Source organism: Nicotiana tabacum, chromosome 14, assembly GCF_000715075.1.
Source record: "Nicotiana tabacum cultivar K326 chromosome 14, ASM71507v2, whole genome shotgun sequence".
Lineage (NCBI taxonomy): Eukaryota > Viridiplantae > Streptophyta > Magnoliopsida > Solanales > Solanaceae > Nicotiana > Nicotiana tabacum.
In genome coordinates this window covers 3,836,186-3,854,678 of record NC_134093.1, presented here as the reverse complement: position 1 = coordinate 3,854,678, position 18,493 = coordinate 3,836,186, and the positions used below count along the sequence as shown (strand labels likewise).

The 18,493-nt window shown below is 36.5% G+C and overlaps 1 protein-coding gene across 9 annotated transcripts in view; it reads right to left on the bottom strand.

Moving 5' to 3' along the window:
- Nucleotides 1-2,380: 2,380 nt before the first annotated feature.
- The window catches only part of LOC107768863 (putative pre-mRNA-splicing factor ATP-dependent RNA helicase DEAH9), a 206,965-nt gene continuing 190,852 nt past the window's right edge, over nucleotides 2,381-18,493 (bottom strand). For all 9 annotated transcript variants that reach the window (XM_075230322.1, XM_075230319.1, XM_075230320.1 and 6 more), the window contains 18 exons: nucleotides 12,919-12,988; nucleotides 12,719-12,804; nucleotides 12,034-12,094; nucleotides 11,719-11,814; nucleotides 11,283-11,382; nucleotides 11,085-11,131; nucleotides 10,919-11,002; nucleotides 10,765-10,818; nucleotides 10,099-10,199; nucleotides 9,650-9,740; nucleotides 8,323-8,487; nucleotides 5,859-5,948; nucleotides 5,698-5,769; nucleotides 4,812-4,910; nucleotides 4,553-4,639; nucleotides 3,934-3,987; nucleotides 3,716-3,795; nucleotides 2,381-2,743 (listed from right to left, as the gene is read on the bottom strand). In XM_075230322.1, the coding sequence (XP_075086423.1) occupies nucleotides 2,596-2,743; nucleotides 3,716-3,795; nucleotides 3,934-3,987; nucleotides 4,553-4,639; nucleotides 4,812-4,910; nucleotides 5,698-5,769; nucleotides 5,859-5,948; nucleotides 8,323-8,487; nucleotides 9,650-9,740; nucleotides 10,099-10,199; nucleotides 10,765-10,818; nucleotides 10,919-11,002; nucleotides 11,085-11,131; nucleotides 11,283-11,382; nucleotides 11,719-11,814; nucleotides 12,034-12,094; nucleotides 12,719-12,804; nucleotides 12,919-12,988 (1,585 nt within the window). In that variant the 3' untranslated portion in view covers nucleotides 2,381-2,595. The remainder of the gene's footprint in view (nucleotides 2,744-3,715; nucleotides 3,796-3,933; nucleotides 3,988-4,552; nucleotides 4,640-4,811; nucleotides 4,911-5,697; nucleotides 5,770-5,858; nucleotides 5,949-8,322; nucleotides 8,488-9,649; nucleotides 9,741-10,098; nucleotides 10,200-10,764; nucleotides 10,819-10,918; nucleotides 11,003-11,084; nucleotides 11,132-11,282; nucleotides 11,383-11,718; nucleotides 11,815-12,033; nucleotides 12,095-12,718; nucleotides 12,805-12,918; nucleotides 12,989-18,493) is intronic.

Here is an 18,493-nt window from a genome sequence, read left to right as displayed (position 1 = left end):
CCCGGTACGACTAGCTCTGACTGAGGAGACTACTGGTGAGGAGAATCGATCTCAGATCTCCCATGTGAGAAATCACTCACCCAACTAACTCAATCAACCCGGAGGCGGGCGTAACTTCACAGTAAGTCTTTGTGAAGGCTTTCTTTTTGTCATTTTTCTCCCTTGTTTAGAACAAGTTGTTCTGACAGTTGCACGAGACATTATTAAGTTCTATAAATAGGGGAGAAACATTGTTTTCCTTTTTACAGTAAAAAACTGAAACTCCAAATAGCTCATCAAAATGTTTTCCAAAACTAACCTTTTTCTTTGCCTTTCTTTGGCTATTTTGCTAATTGTAATATCCTCACAAGCTGATGCAAGGGAGACGTCTAAGGCAGCTGCTCCAATTTCCCAAGGTTTATTTACTTCTTCTATCTATTACTACTCCAGTAGTTATTTTCATTTTTAACATTTTGAGTCTGCGAACGGATGTTATAAATGTTTAAATATTCATGTAACATTTGGCTTAGAATTTTGTGATATTAAATATATCATAATATCTTATAAAGAAATCTCATTAATGAAAAAATTGGAATTTCGGAATTAAATAATTATTAAACGTTGGTAGCATTCTTTGCTGGAGTGATTTAAAAGGAAAGTAAAACACATGATTGAAACGAAGGGAGTAAATGTTTACATAAGTATTATTTAACATTTTGCTGAAAGTTTAATGTCGTTTTGAAACTTTCTGAGACCTTCTACCTGTATAATATTTAGTAATCTAAGGATATCGCAACACCGCAAAAGTTTTTCTTTTTATCTTTATTGAATTTGGTGATTACTTTTTATAATAGTTTAAATTCTATTGCTAGAGCAAGGACACTTCATTTGAAGTAGCGACCTGTCCTGCCAAATGTGTGATCATTTTATTTAAAACTTAAGTTATTAGAGGAGGAACCTACGTTCATCCTAATTTATTTATGTTTGCAGCACTGAGAATTAATATGGTCATAAATTAATTTCCTCCTTTATTGGTTAACCTATAACTAATACATTACTCTACATAACCTAATTTGATGCAGAAATGAATTCAAACAACATTACTGATCAGAAGACGGGTGCCGGAATCATCCGTAAGATACCAAAACGTCCAAAACCAGGAGGCAATATCGCCGGTGTGAGTTTAGTTTTGAGAATAAAGGGAAAGTTATGAATAGCCTAATATAATTCTATTCACTTTCCTCTAGTTAATTTCTCTTAGTTTGTGTTTTGTTTTGTTAGTAGTTCCTATTGTTGCAACTTGCAACAAGTCTTGGGTCAACATGTACCTCTTGTCTTGTAGTCTTTCGACCGTATGATATTATACGATTTTTCTTTAGCCACTTGTTATCTGAAACCAAATCCAATTAAATCTAATTCGCGTTGCATAGGTTCTACTACAGTTAGACCTCTTTATAACATCTTTATATAATAGTCATTCAATGTAAAAGCCAAGTTTTTCTTCGAACCCATTTTTATATTATGTTATAATATATGTTTTCTATAACAACACTTCACTATAGTAGTCAAAAAATATCGGAGCAAACGAGGATGTTATAAAGAGGTTTGACTGTACAAGAAAACGGTTTCTATGAAAAAGTTTATCATTTTTAGAGTTGGGGTATTATCACTTTTAGCCCGCGCCAGAAACTATTTATATCTGGTAGTCAAAAGTGTATAAAATTTGTATAATATTTGTACATAACATACATAATGTATATATATACAAATAATATACAAGTTCTATACATTTTTCGATTATTATTTTTACAGCACCTATAAAGTGTCATTTTTTCTTTAGATAGAGTTCGAACCTAAGATTTTTAATTAAATTGAGTATAGAAATAACATTTATCCATAATATATATACCAGGATCTTGAACATGGTAATCTTATGTATAAGCGATTAAATAATAATTACTGTACTTGATACCGGAAGACATTATAGGAGTTTAATCTGGAAGAGCAATTAGCCCGGTAGAGTGAGAAACTGAAGGAAAGTATGAATTGCTAATCACTTTTGCTAATGGATTAATGCCATATTCAATATTTACAGCGGAGATTACATATATATATGCACTCTAACATGAGCTAATCATTAGTTTTGCCTAGAACAGTTTAAAGTTTAATTAGAAGACTATTCCGTAATCATATATTAGCCTATATCATCTGAAGAGCTGATACTATTTCGTTTATCAAGAATTTAGTTATATAACTATTCATTTCAAAAAAGGAAATCTTCATTTTATAACAAAGATCAGTCGTATATAACCTTTTAAAGCAAATCATATTGTTTTAGAAACTATATTTGACAGACGATAGTTCCAGGAAGGAGAGAAGGAGAAAACAAGAAAAAGAATCCTAAATAAAAATGAGACTTTCATTACGGAGTAGGCTTAGATCCTAATATAATATTTGACCTATTTACACAGTATAATGTTTAAGTGAAAGGTGTTCAACTGGCCTTTCTTGAGTACAACCAATTTACAAGGAGTTATTAGTGTATTTAAAAAGGTTTTCAAATGGCTACAATTTTCCAAACCAGAATAAGGCTGCCAAAGATCCAAGAAAAGTGTATCATTGAGGAATAGAACTATGCATCTGCTTCTGATAAAAATGTGGTGCAGCTTCCGTCAGCCAAGAAGGATCAACAGTAATGACATTTCGCATGTACTGACGATCCGTTGAAACAAGAGAATAGTATACGATCCACTTCGGGTTGACCCTATCAAATTTGAGAAAACACATTATAAACTTAAGTGAGCCGAGGGTCTCCCGGAAACAACCTCTCTATCCCTCCGGGGTAGGGATAAGGTATGCATACACTCTACCCTCCCCAGACCCCACTTGTGGGATCCTACTGGGTTGTTGTTGTTGTACATTATTAACTTAACATGTAACAGAACATAATAATAGTTCAACTTATCTAGTATTGTTTCTTCCTTTTTATCCTAAAGTAATAAGGGACAATATGCAAATGTTAGTACAAGATCCGGGACATGAACATGCAGTTACGAAATGAGTTCAGCCATGCTTTCGCTGATCAAAGCAAAAAAAAAGATGTTCAGCGTCGATGCACGCAGGCACATATACGAAGGAAGGATGGCGACAATAAAGAACCAATTCCTGACCAAACCATGCTATAATAGGATGCAACAATTTGGAACATTCAATGTGTGTTAACTATCCATTTGACTCAACAAGTATAGCCTCTTCTTAGCTCTCGGGGTTTTGGTTCAGTGGTAAGGACAAAGCACATGTGTGAGCACGGCGTATGTCTCATGGGTTCGAAAACTACCACAAACAAAGTCTGGTAGTTAAGTTGGGAGAGAGGTATAGGGGCGAGCCCAAACTCCCCGGAGTTTGAAGCCCACACGGGAAGCCCTAAACAATCCACATAAAATAAAAGAAATGTAGCACCTTTCTTTAGACAAGAGTGGGTTGCTCTAGTGGTGAGCACCCTCCACTTCCAACCAAGAGGTTGCGAGTTCGAGTCACCCCAAGAGCAAGGTGGGGAGTTCTTGAAAGGAGGAAGCCGAGGGTCTATTGGAAACAACCTCTCTACTCCAGGTCTGCGTACACACTAACCTCCCCAGACCCCACTAGTGGGATTATACTGGGTTGTTGTTGTTGTTGTTGTTTGAAGTAATCACATAGTTCCTTGGACTATAGAAACCAGTCATATATAAATAAATACCTGAACAGCACAGATGAAGGATGAATATAAACTTCTTGAGAAGTTCTGACAGTCTTGTACATCCCATTGTGACTGAATGGCTGTTTCAAAGACGAGCAGCAGATGTTATCAAATAGGCTCAGATCAGAAAATATGAGGCAGAACGACAATAAAAATGGAAAGACTGCCCTTTAAGACAAAAATATAACTACGAGACATGTATCAAATCTCATACTCACTTCTAAACGGGAAGCATTGGCAAAAAAACCTGCCGTAATTGCCTTCCTTACTGCCTGCAAAATGACTAATTTTAGCTATGCCTATTACATCATAAGCTCTTCAATGACGGAAAGAATTGCTCCACAATTTTTTAAACCAAATCTTTAAAAAAATAAAATTATGCTACCATCAGGAAAGAGGCCAAGCTGCAATAGCTAAGCCGAAGAATAAATCTTTAATTAGAGCCCTTAGCGGAGTGTGTAGCTCTTCTTTGATGGCCTTTTGGTGGTGGAAAAGAATGCTTCAGGCAACAATATTCATTCAATGGTCTTGAAGACATAATATTAGAAGGTCGCATACTTCAACATTTATATTAGAGCATGCACAGGTCCTGGGTTCGAGCATCACTGCCACCCATTATAAAAACAAATTCCACATGCTTGGCCCCAATTAGGGGCACGTTGAAAACATAATTAAGAAAATAAAAGTATGCTCTTTCTAAAAGTTTAAACTTTTAGACAAGATGGCCACACACTTCAAAAAATGTTAAGCGAGCAATCAATTTTAACACATGGGCAACTGCACCATGGTCTGTTGAATGCTATTGACATTAACAACTGAGTCAGCAAATTAAGTTACCTGCATATCCCCTTCGCAAGATTTCAATCCTATGCCCAACCGTTGTGTAATCCTTTTCAGTTGTTCTCTAACTTCAATTACTTTTCTCTGCATATATAGATGTAGTAGGGAAAAAATCAACGATATTATGAGGGGCACCTCAAAATCCAAATAATAGATAGGTCACAAAACACTATTAACAAATATTTATTTTAAAAAAAAAGGGAGAGAACATTCAAATGCATCAAAAACCTGCGTTGAAAGCTGGATTCGGACTTACCATGGCATGATAGTTTACAAAATTCTTGTGACACCACTTCGAAGATTTATTAGATTGAATGAATCCTTTATACACATTTAAGAATGTGACATGGTCTCCCTGCAAAAGTACAGCAAAAGTGAACCGAGTGGAGAGTACTTGAGTACTTGTTTAGTCTTATACATGTGAATTCCAAAAAGAATGGCACATTTATATATTTCCTTAATAAAATTGTTATTATAGTCACACAAAAGTTATGACATGTTTAAGGCCACAAGTTTCAAAAATTTTATACTCACACAACTGTTATCACATATTTAAGACCACGTATTTCAGAATACTCCCGTTCTTTCTTAAATTGTGTGCTGAGTCAAACTACGACAAACTGATTGAAACAAACGGAGTAAATAACTAGAGACAAATAGCCAGTTATCCTAACTCCACTTGAGGATGAGATAGTCAGTTGGGATGAATCAAAAGAGAATGGATGCAAAATACAAAAATTGTGTTTTTACTTGGCGAAAATCCCAGGAAGGACGAACTTTTATTATTATTGCAACAAGAGGAAAATAAAAAACTAAAGGCGATAGCTAAGCAGGATAAAAGCAGAAAATAAAAAAATTAGCCTCTTCTGCAAACTAAATTCTAAAGTTTAATTAAGCCAATGATGTCTAAATGATCTGGCATGATCAAGTAAATATACGAAATCTTGTCAATGGGTTTTCAATTGAATTATATTAAACTTCCCTTTCAACTTCTTAACTGTTCAAATCGCAACTAAATATAAAGACAAACAATGTCACTCAAATGCAAGTTGCCGAAGGTGCACTTCATCATGTACTTCCAATATAATGCAAATAAATTGTTATTGAGGTGAACCTAGTAAGCAAAAAGAAAAAACCAAAACCTCGGCAGCTGCAAATCTCAACTTTGCTTCATCCAACTCCTTCTGTACTCCTCTAACAGGAATCCAAATAGACTGCAGAAATAATATGTTGAAATAATATGTTGGTCTAACAAAAGATAATTATTGCTAAATCAATTAGGGTCGGAAATGAGAGGATTCACCTGTATGGAGAGCGTAGCAGCAATGGTAATTATTTCCTCAGTACATCCTAACTCACAAGAAGCCAAGATCATTTTAGATATTAATGGGTCCTATACAAAAATACAGGTTTTAGAAACTGAGTGAATACGATTATTCCTAAATCCATGAATTGATTTAGACATGAATTGAAGAGTCACATTGCATAGTTGTAATGCAAAGAGACTTTCAGTAAAGCATCAAGCATCTAGTTAATCAACTTCCAATTGATCTCACACCTATGGCACTCAACAACCCAGAATGCATCAGTATAAGAGCTTTGTATCGTAGACAGCATAAGTTCTCTTGGTAGAAACTGGTATTTATTAGTTAAGATTTAGTCATTACAGAAGAAAAGGAACAATGCCCAGACTTTATCTTCCAGTTGCTATTGAGAACGATAGACTACAAAAAAAGGGAAAAAGAGTTCAGCGTTGCAGTTTAAGGAAGGCGCCTCAAGCCCTCAACCACAGCAGCTGGAAACAAATATTCATACTCTAAATATCTAACTACCTGCCCCAAAGCCTTTTACAAAATTGAATCTCGATTGGCTATCCAACAGGAGCTAAAGAATTCTCTCACTCTCTAAGTGTTTATCACGAGTCTATTTATTATTGTTAGAGATATGTATGTCCACATAGGAATATGTGTGAAATTCAGATAACTCTAGTTTTAGAGAACCCTGAATTTTTAGTATCGGAATGAAGTCAACCTCAATAAGAGTGGAGTGACTATAAATAATTTATATAGACGACCTCAACAAGTAAGGGCTTGAAGCATAGTAAATTGATTTGGTGGGTATTTTCAACGATTATAGTGAAATTAATGGAATAGAGAAAAGGCAACAAGAAGTTGCACTAACATCTAAGTTTACTCTTAATTACGGGGCATGGCTTGGGTTCACTCATATTGACAGATGAGATGAGACCTATGCAACTCGCCCTCCATATTTTACCTTGTCCCTTGCTATTTTGTTATATAATGGTGGTGTCTAATTTACTCTAGGTACCTGCTACCTTCCACCAACACAGTTAGAGGTCGTTTCATAGGATGCATTAGATAAAATAATGCATGCATTAGCTTTGTGTATTAATAATACATTGTTTGGTACACTTTTTGACCTTATGCATTAATTATGCAAGCATTAGTTATACACCATATTTGGTATTATCCTAATGTATAACTAATGCATAGGAAACCATGGTATTAACAATGCAATGGGTTTTAATGCATGCATTAGCTTAATTAAAGACAAAATTGCCCTTCAAAATTTATGCTTGACTAAAATATGCTATTATATTAATGCAAGTTTGATACTTAAATTGCTCACGCTATTTATATCTATACTCTGCCAATTTCTTCATTGTAAATTTATAAATATGTACTCTACTACTACGTACTGAAATGCACTTGTAATCAACTCATTTCCCTATTATTTTTTTAATTCAAACTTTCTATGCCTAATAATCCAAGAAAGTGGGGAATAAAATTATATCCCTAGTAGATAAATAAATACAACAACAACAACCCAGTATAATCCCACTAGTGAGGTATGGGGAGGGTAATGTGTACGCAGACCTTACCCCTACCCTGGAGTAGAGAGGTTGTTTCTGATAGACCCTCAGCTCCCTCCCTCCAAGAACTCCCCACCTTGCTCTTGGGGTGACTCGAACTCACAACCTCTTGGTTGGAAGTGAAGGTTGCTCATCACTAGAGCAACCTCCTCTTGTCTAAATAAATACTTAGTATATTTCATTTTTTATAGATAAATATTCAGTTCTATACTACAATATAGGTAGACAAATCAAATAATTTGTTTTAAACCTTTTCATATAAAAACATTGCTCAACATATGTTTCTTTTAAAAAGACATGGACTGGTTATGAGGGTATTTTTGTAAACAAACAATTCTTTTAGAAATTGTGCATGCTTTAATACATCAAACCAAACAATGGATAAGAAATATGTCAGCATAACTAATGCCAACATTACTAATACACCCTATTCAGCATTATTTTTATGCACCCTACCAAACAACCCCTTATAGGGATAACTTTGCACACTTAAGACTTTAGGCAAATAGGAAAAAGTCAACTAGCATTCTTTTGCCTTTGTTGGGATTTGAACCCAGGTCTCCTATGGCTTCATCTCATTTTATTGACTTGCTAGGCCACATCACAAGTTACTTTTAACAATGCATAAATATTCCTTGCTCATTATTCTTGTATGATTTTTTTTTTTTAATCCTTTTATTGGAGAATGGGGGGAAGATGGGGTAGTGTTTGGGGAGAAGTGTCATAAAAAGCTAATAGAATTGTTAATTTGACGGGAAGAATCCAACTTGCAAGTCATATTACTAGAGCTGAAAAAAGGTTTCCACTGAACAGCAAATAAGAAACATGTTACGAAATTTAATGGTGCATATGAGATGGCCGATTAGAAACATACCAGTGGAAACTCTGCAACCTGGAATCCAGTAGGTGAAGTAAGTTTGGCATCGTCATCTAATACTCCAAGTGAATACAGTATTTCAAGTGCTCTTATCATCGCTTCAGGAGATGGAGATGCTGGCCAATCAAAACCCAAGATATTATCGATGCCTAAGGCCTTCAACTGGGACATTGAAAAGAAACAGTATTAACTAATATCCAACACATTTCTTGACAGGCTGACATAATACGATGAGACTCGGATTAGATTTGACTCCACAAAGGAAAAGAAAAGATAAAAATCATAGCAAAGGCAACATAATAATTCCTCTCGACATATCTACTTAGAAAAGAGAAAGTTGAGTAGTTGATGGAAAAGATTTACTAGAATTTAAAGATGCAACGGTTAGGGGTAGGATTGATCAACCAGAGGAATCTTTTCCATATTTCAATTTTCATAGCAGAGATTACAAATATGACACCCTCTAAAATAAACCATTTAATGTGTCACTAAATCCAGCATCTCTTTTCAAGCTATTAGTTTTGCCTGGATGCATCTAAAGTTTACATCAACAGTAGAACTTACCCTTACATAACGAAAAGATTTTCTCTTGACTGAATATTACCCCCAATTGAATAATAGAAGCTTCATGAATGCAAACTTTGGTGGTCTTACAGAAAATAAATCATAAAAGGAAATTTCGGCATTCATAAACCAACTATTTTATTTGCTTCCTAGAAGTCAAATGTTGAGTTAGATCAAATTACGGACAAAGACGATTATAAACAAGGAGGTCACAACAAAGAAAAGGAAGAAAGAATAGAAAATACTTGATATCGTTGAGCGTAAAAGCTTTTGCACATTGGGAAAATCTACGTGTAGTGGTCTCATTTCCTCCCAATCTTTCATTTTTGTGGGAAGATTGAGAAGAATGAGGGAAATAATGCTTAGTTCCTAAATAATAACACATCAAGCATAAAAAAGAAAAGACACATAACACATGTAATTTTCCCTAGGACTTTGGTTTAGTAGTAAGAGAACATGATGTGTAGGTTAGGTGCACTTCAGGCCTCAGGGGTTCAAACTGTCGCAGACAAAATCCTGGTATTTAAGTGGAGGAGGGTAAAAAGGCGGGTCCATTATCCATCGAGTTTCAAATCGAGCACCGTTCCTCGGGGATTTCTCGGTTATCAAAAAAAAAAAAAACCAGGCATGAAATTTTTCCCGGACAGACGATCTACCCGGCCTCCCTAATAAGGTCATATTTACAGCTCCATGCCTCGGGGAAAAAAGTCATAATGAAAAAGCACGGCATTAGCATCTTCATGGTTCAAGAAAGGCATACCTGGATGACACAGGAAACAAGGTTTGATCTCTGTATCTCGGGTATTCCCACAACAGGCATCTCACTGGCAAAATAATCTTCTGTGTAGAGCCTGAACAGAAAAATAGAAGAGTCAGCAATTATATTTCTTAAATGGAAAGGTAATTATAAGTATCCCAGGACTAGAGACAAATTAAGAATCCTCTACTTCCTTGTTAAACATAGTCATTTAAAAACATAATTAATGACATGAATAAGGTGATTTCATTCACCAACTAAGATGTATGATAGAAAAAAAAAAGTAAGGTGCCAATTCATTAATTCATATAAAATGTGCTATAAATTAGTACTTGCTCTGTATCAAATCGAAACTTCATGGTTTGAATTAACAATATAAGGAAATGATATGTATCCTTCCATGGTGATTCTACGAGTAAGTTTCATATTATTATATGTGGTAAGGCACCTACCTAAAACACTTCCCCGGTCGAACTCTTCCAGCTCTACCAGCCCTTTGCCGAGCAGATGCCTTTGATATGGGTGCCACTACCAAATTCTCAATATCTGAAATCTGATGTAAAGCATATCCAAAATGAAAACGCGATATCAGGCAAGACATGCATATATTGCATTATCTTTTGGTTTGTGTTAATTTGAATTCTTTATGCACTAATTACCAGAAACTGAAGCACCAGAATTGAGGAAAGCTCAATACAAAAAAATAGATATAGTTTTCCTCGGAAGAAGTTAAGAGTCCAACATATAAAAAAAATGATGCTTTATAGTGACAGATTAAATTATCTTCCATGTTTGCTCATAAAAGCATGTTTAGAGAATCAATCCAGTTAGGAGCAAAGTGATCAACAGGAAGAATGAGGGGGCTTAGGGAAAATTCAAGCTTACACAAAACAAACTTCAGGAGTAATGATGTGGAAACAGGTAATGCATGTAAAATATGACAATACTGATTCTTGGCGCACAAAGCCAGATAAAGACTTGGAAAATTGCTACTAAATGAGGCCCAAAACCGACGTGTGTGCAGAAATTAACCAAAATAGCAGCAATGTCATCAACCACAAAAGGCTGATCAGAAAGCATGGAAAAAGAGTTGAGTCAAACAGAGAGAAACAAAGTACCGGGTTGTAGAAGCGTTGTTTTGAGAACCCGCTATCAACAACATAGACAATACCCTGAAGGCAGAAAGAAAAATTCCAGCTCAGGAATGTGACGAAAACAAACCTATCAACATGTATGCCTCACAGATTTGACGCCGAGGTTTCAGATTTATACCTCTAAAGTCAATGACGTCTCAGCAATATTCGTTGAAAATATCACTTTTCTCTTTCCTCTAGGAGTAGGGGAAAACACAAGATCCTGTAAATCAAGAAAAAACAGAACTATTTGGTTAAAAGTTCAACAAATCTTAACCTAAAAACTGCATGATGCATTACCCCACCTGATCTGCTCGAGGAAGTCCCGAGTATAGTGGCACAGCAACCAGTCCTGCAAGAAAAGTGAATCAAGAAAATTGCTATGTATCCTTTTTTTTTCCTTTGCTTTGAGGAAAGGCACTGTATTTCTCTACAACCACTTTTCTATAATTTGTTAGCAATACTATTAACACTCAGCAATAGCTAAGGGAATTATTCAGTACCTTGCTTCCCACTACTTTGGGCTTCTTCGGTGAGCAACTGTATTGCAGCATCAATATCATCTTGACCAGTGAGAAACACCAAGATATCTCCCGTCCGCTCCTACAAGTCAAAGAAGAGACAAATCTAGGAAAGTAATCCTGATGAAATCAAAGAAAAGACAGCAGAAATTTTGAGACATCACGAATTTCAATCATTGTCTCATTCAAAGACATCTACTCCAGGAAGCCACATGGAACACATTGTGGACTAATGAAACAGGATCATGAAGCATAATACTCAACTGTGTTTCTGCCCCAAAAATTGTCTTAGGCCAACCCCCTCAACTTAAATGGGTTGTTGGAAATTTATTTACCATGCGCTTGCAAATTTGTCTCAAATTTACATTTGAGCATGATGTGGCCAAACTAATCAAAGAAGTCATGCTCTAGTGTGTACCTGGTCATGGATCGACAACACTGTTGAAACAACGGCCCGAACGTAATCAGAAACAGGATCATCAACATAGAATATCTCCACATTAAATCCCCTACCCTGGAAGATCACAGTGTAAAGATGATACTTCAGTAATGTTGCAAATCAACCAAAGAAAATCCCAGACGAAATCCGCTGCCTAGATGTTTCACAGAATACGTAAAGATTCTATAGTCATGTTGTAACTCAATTAAGAGGTCTAGTCAATCAACTTTATTGATTTTTGGCTGTGCAGAGAAAGCAGATTGCAAAGAGTAATTGTATGGCAAATCCATATACCTCAACTGACAGAATAGCAGGTTCTCTTATTGGTCCTTGCTCCTGATCTCGTCGTCTTTTGCTAATATTTTGTCACATATAAAAGTTTTAGTGCACACTAAACCTAGATACTAAAAGAAGATAGGTGGCTGTTTATGAAAACACAATTACTGATTTTTGGAACGAAAGAATATGATGCTGAAGGAAATTATGATGTATAGAAAAGGATCAAATGCTGCTAGAAAGTTGAAGCATAAATTAACAAGTGTTACTCAGAAGAGCGTAGGAATAATAGGTTTCTTACTTCATGATATTGAAGTGTCAAATGTATCAAACTAAGAATTATGAAATTAACATTCCTTTAAGCAGTTCAACTAATCTACCACATGCTTCTTCAAAAGTCAATTCTATCTTTATCATAGAGTTCCTGTCTTCGTTCTCAATAGCATGGATAAGATCCTACGTAAGCACACAGACAGAGGCAGGAAACATCATTCACTAATTTACCAACTAACTAGCACTATGAAGTTTCATATATCTTAAAGTGGAGATATATGAAAGAAAGATAGCAAAGAGAAATCAGCTGTAGGGATTGTCTTCTCAACTGAAATTGCATCAACAGATAGCAGGCAGGAGATTTGGACTTTTGACTTTTGAGTATAGAATTATAAAGCTTCAGTAAACACTCATCACAAGAATAACAAACCTGGTATTAAAGAAAGCAGCCATTGATTTTGCTTCAATCGTAGCCGATGATATTATAATATGTAGCTCAGGACGACGCCTTTGAATCTAAATTTTGTGGAAGCCACAGGAAACAAAACATTTTAAGAGAGAAGAAATAAACTAAGTGCACTCAAACGATAAGATAATACGATAACCAGTCTAGAGTACTTGGTGATCAACCTTTTTCAGTAGTCCCAATAAGATATCCGTCGAGAGAGACCTTTCGTGGGCTTCATCCACCATTATCACACTGTATGATTAAACAGACAAATCAGGGTATACGATTTCCTCCTTCCAGTAGGCATTTTCAATATCTATTTGAAATAGAAAGTGGATTAATTTCATAAGCCTCCTAAGTCTGGGAAAAATCAGGGTACTTCAGAATTAAGGGAGCCTTCAAAAGCAGATGAGCAAATTTTTCTTTATATTTCTTTGTCAATTTATATTCTTCAACCAATTTTACCAGCTCAAGTTTTGAAGAAATGCTAGCTCAGAGTTCAATGTTGTCAAAGGAAATGGGAATAATAAAGCGCAAAGTGTCTACTGGAACTTTAAGCGCAGCCCATTAAAATATAAGCATTGCAAAAAAGACGCAGGAAAAAAAATATATATATACACAAAAAAAACATGTAATGCAAAAAAAATAATTAAAAAACAAACAAGAATCATATGGACTAAGAAATTGAAATTTTTGCAATCGGGTGAGACATGTTGTCTGACATTTTGCCCCCGAGACTTTGGGATAGTGATAAGAGCGCAACACATGATGTGTGGTAAAGCGAACGCCAAGATTTCGAACCCTGCCACAGATAAAACCCCTAGTATTTAAGTGGTGAAGGGTAAGGGGGTGAACCCATTATCCACCATGTTTCGAACCGTGCGCAACTGGCCCTCGGGGATTTCTCAGTTTTTAAAAAAATCATTTGGAATTTATGATTTCGTAGTAAGAATGCGATTTTAAGTTGTTACAAAATAATGACCAATTTTCTTATATTAAATTTCTAATCACTAACGTTGTCATCCATTATGCTTCCTCCACAATTAATATATGTCAGCTATATTACTGGTTAAGTATTTCCCTTTTCAACATAGCACCTGCGAGCACTCAAGCAGAAATTTTAGAGCCTTCGTTTCTGAAATAATGTGTTAAATAAGCGAGACGAACACCCAACCAGCACTGCACCTAACTTCAGGTGTTAACCATGCTTCAGGTAGACCTCTAATAACATTATTCCTACTTGTGGTATCAATTCATTTTGCAAATTATAGGTCTAAAGCTAGACATAACTATAAAATACCCAAAATTCACATAGGTGTGGGGGGAACCACCAACGAAATAAAATAGATAATGAAGCAATTGTAAAGTTAAAAGCCTAGTGCTATAGATAAAGAGAGCAAAATTTCATTACTCTGAATCGAGCATTATCCATCGAAGTGAAAAGATGGATGATCTTCAAATATTGGCCGATCTCATCCTGAGCTTTATGGAACTGGTTGATAATGTTCCATCCCATAGCCAACAGATAAAGATAGCTTCCTATCCTGACAAATGTTTACTAACATGTAAGACCTCCTCAATGCGTCTTCAAGTTGTTCTAATGGCTCTTGAGTTTCGGAATACTTGTTAAGTTCTGCAATTTGTAGTTGCTCCAATAAATTACCGATTAACTTGAGATGTTGCGCGAGTTGCCTGCAATTCTTTTTATGCATCCAAGCTGTGTTTGCAGCTTTTACAATCGTCTTAATGGATTAAGGCCAAAAAGCTCCCTTATGATCTCCCACAAACCCATCCTCAATCTTATATTATTCCCTCTACGTCTGTACCCATTTACTTTCAAGTTGCAACTATATCCCCGTATCAATGTAATGACCACAATATGATCAACGGCTCGCCCGAAACTTTAATATAATAAACTAACCAATAAGTTTCTCTAGGTTGATCTTTTCCTTCTCTTGGACAAGTTGACCTTTAAATTATCATGTGCTTGCACAAGTCAACATACAGTCAGCTGATTCAGACACCGTATTAAAAAGTAGACAAGAAATAGCTACTCAACCTGCATGTCCGCTCAAGAGCATGTAAGCTTAAAAATCGGTCAACGAGATCTCAAAGATAGTCAACACCCCAATGGACCTCTCACTTTCGTTTTTGACAAAGAAACAGTTTTCAAGTTGATCCCGTTGTCCCAATTTATGTTGTATATTTTCTTTTTTAATCTGTCTAAAAAATAATATCATGTTTCTTCTTAAGCTACATGCCAGTGGCCACATAAACTGGGGTTGATGAGTAATTGAATTTTATGTTGAAACTTGAAAATTGTTTCTTTGTCAAAAACGAAAGTGACAAGTCCAATGGGTTGTTGACTATCTTTGAGATCTCGTTGACCGATTTTTAAGCTTACATGCTCTTGAGCGGACATGCGGGCTGAGTAGCTATTTCTCATCCACATTTTAATACGGTGTCTGAATAAACTGACTACACGTTAACTTGTGCAAGCACGGGATAATGTAGAGATTAACTTGTCCAATAGAAGGAAAAGATCAACCTAGAAAAACTCGGTGGTTAGTTTATTATATTAAAGTTTTGAACGAGTCGTTGATCGTATTGTGGTCATTACATTGATACAAGGATGTAGTTATAATCGACTTGAAAGTAATACAGGATTGAGGATGGGTTCGTGGGAAAACATCAAGTGAAACTAATTGGGATAATTGTAAAAGCTGCAAATACAGCTCGGATGCAGAAAAAGAATTGCAGGCACCTCGCGCAGCATCTCAAGTTAATCGGCAATTTAATGGAGCAGCTACAAATTGTAGAACTTAAGAAGTATCCCGAACTTGAGAGCCATTAGAACAACTTGAAGACGCATTGAGGAGGTCTTACATGTTGGTGAATAGTTGTCAGGATAGGAGCTATCTTTATCTATTGACTATGGGATGGAACATTGTCAACCAGTTCCATAAAGCCTAGGATGAGATCGGCCAACATTTGAAGATCATCCCTCTTTTCATTCATGTGGATAATGCTCGATTCAGAGTAATGAAACTTTGCACTTTATCTATAGCGCTAGACTTTTAGCTTTACAATTGCTTCATTATCTATTTTATTTCATTGGCGATTCCCCCCCACCTATGTGTTTGTTATATGATCTATGATTTAGATGATCAATCTCTAAGTTACTCGGACACGAGTGCGGGTAGGGCTGTGCATTTGGATCGAATATCCGATAATTTGAACCGATCCACTCTATTCGGATTTTCGGATCGAATATGGGTTAGGTTTTTTAAAAGTTCGGATATCCGAATCGGATTCGGATTGGTATAATTTTAATCCAATCCGACCCGAAATCCGAATTTTACGGACATGTATAAATATTAGACTTACATTTTAGGGTTAAGTCTTCTAATTTCATCTGCCTCTCTTCGGATTCTTCTTTTTTTAGTTTATATCGAAGTCTCTCTCTAACCTCTCTTCAGATTGCTTTGTCCGCGTCTCTCAAGTCTTACCTCTATGTTTCTCATTCTCATTCTCTCCTTCCTATGGACGGACAACGATGTCTCTCCCTTATTAGACATTTGTTTGGAATTTCAGTTTATTTTATTTTGCTATGAAACTTTGTTGTCTACTGCTATGAAAGACATTTGTTGCCTTTCAATTTAATAGAATGGTGAATGGTAGCCTTAAATAGATTGTTAGTAGCCTTAATAAGGCGTACAATCAGTTATGATGGATGATAACACAATCTATTTTAGGGTGGGTTTTAAATCGTATGACATTACAAGAGATGAATCAAGAGCAGAGACTTGGTATAACTGGACAGCGCGAGGGCACAACTTGATCAGAAGAACGTTTTTCAGTCAAAACATGATGGAATGGCTATGCTATGCCATTAGTGAAGCATCAAAAGTAAAGGGAAACTCAGTTAGAAGATGGAAGTTACAAGACCACTTTACAGAATTCTTTTGCTCGAGGAACTACAACAAGCATGGACGATATATTAGTATCATTAGCTTGCAAGGCAAGGCTAGAAACAAGAGAAGATCAACCATTATTATCCCAGAAATGGCATTTAATACGGGTTGGACAAACATTGCAGTTAAGATCTCAAATTTCATTAAATGCAAGACCCAGAAGGCAGTTACAGTTACACCCAGAAATACAGAAGAAGATCTTCCCTATTCAGAAACAATCAGGAGAAATAAATGGACTACTAGAGAAATGAATGAAGCCTTTGTTCAGGAAAAAGATGGTATCATCAGCATCTCAGGTGAACCCAACTCTTCCCAAAACGAACTTCACTCCAGGAGTGTGATAGGTTGCCTTCCAGCGGAGATCTCTGACATTCCCACTCTCTCAGATATTCGTCGATGGGCTAGTAGCACATGGAAGCAGACACACGGAGTCAACATCTATGAAATGGGTCAAAATCGTTTCCTCTTCGAATTCTTGTCGAAGATAACTGCAGAACACATTCTCAAAGGGGTCTGGCAGTGGAAACGTCACAAATTTTCTCTTCAATGGTGGTCACCGACAGCGAGCTCTATCTCAAAAACCCAGGACCTTGATCAGGTTTGGATCAGACTAGTTGGACTCCCTCTACACCTATGGTCCCAAAAAGTATTCAAAGAAGTTGACAATTATTGTGGAGGTTGGGTGCAAACCCAAAGGTGGTTGATGTGGAGAGCGAAGGGATCATCTTTACGATTCAAATATGGTGTGAAGCTCCGGTAAGGTTCAGCTCCGGCAGTGGAAACAAGGTCTTTAACCAGCAGACAATAAAGCAGGGGGAGGGGCTCAAGATCTCAGTGAAGGGACAGGGTATGTGGGCTGTTCTAGGGATGTACAACCTACATCTATATTTATAAAAGACTCACGTGTGCTGTCACGTGAGAAGGCAAGACTCTTAAGTGACCCTTTAAATCCAAGCCCTAAGGAAGCATTTAAAAAACCTTTGGGCCCAGATCTTTTGGAGGCCAAGCTGTTAAAGGGTTTCTATACAGATCTCAGACCCGATCCACTATCTGCAGAAATAGACGCAATCTCTCCATCTTCTTCAATCGTCCTACATGTGACAACCCACGAAATACATCCAAACCTGGAGGACTCAACATCAGAAGAAGAGAGAAGCACAGTAACCCAACTTAATCCAAGCAACGCAGAAGATACCATGGCTGTCACCAAGGAGATAGAAAATTCCTCAACAGAAATGCAAGCAACCAACAACACGCAGATTATTGAAGCAAGTGAAGACGCAAATTGGACAATCGAAGAGGCAGAACCACTGAATATGCAAAGAAGAGAAGGACCCAGGTTTCGACACTCCACTCTGGGTTCACCAAAACATTATCAAGCTAAACAAAGAGTTTGGATTAGATTTTCAAGGCTGTGAGAAGGAGGCTCTGCAGCTATTCATGAAGATAGATCACAAGAGGCAAGCAAACAAGGGAGAAGCAGAATTGGTGGTGGCAACAACTCCAAAGACTAAGGGTTTCAAAGAGCTTAAAAGTTTGGATATAGGGAGCAATTTTCAAAGCAATGGCACCAGAAGCAGGGGAGGTTACCTAATCATCAAAGATCAATGAAAGTCAACGTCATATCATGCAACATAAGAGGGCTAAACAGCCCAAGGAAGAGGGAAACGATCAAGAGTTGTATCAAGACCTGGAAAGCTGATGTATACTGCTTTCAAGAATCCAAATTGGAAGGTGATATCACAAGAATTGTTAAAGATCGATGGGCAAACAGATGGGGGAA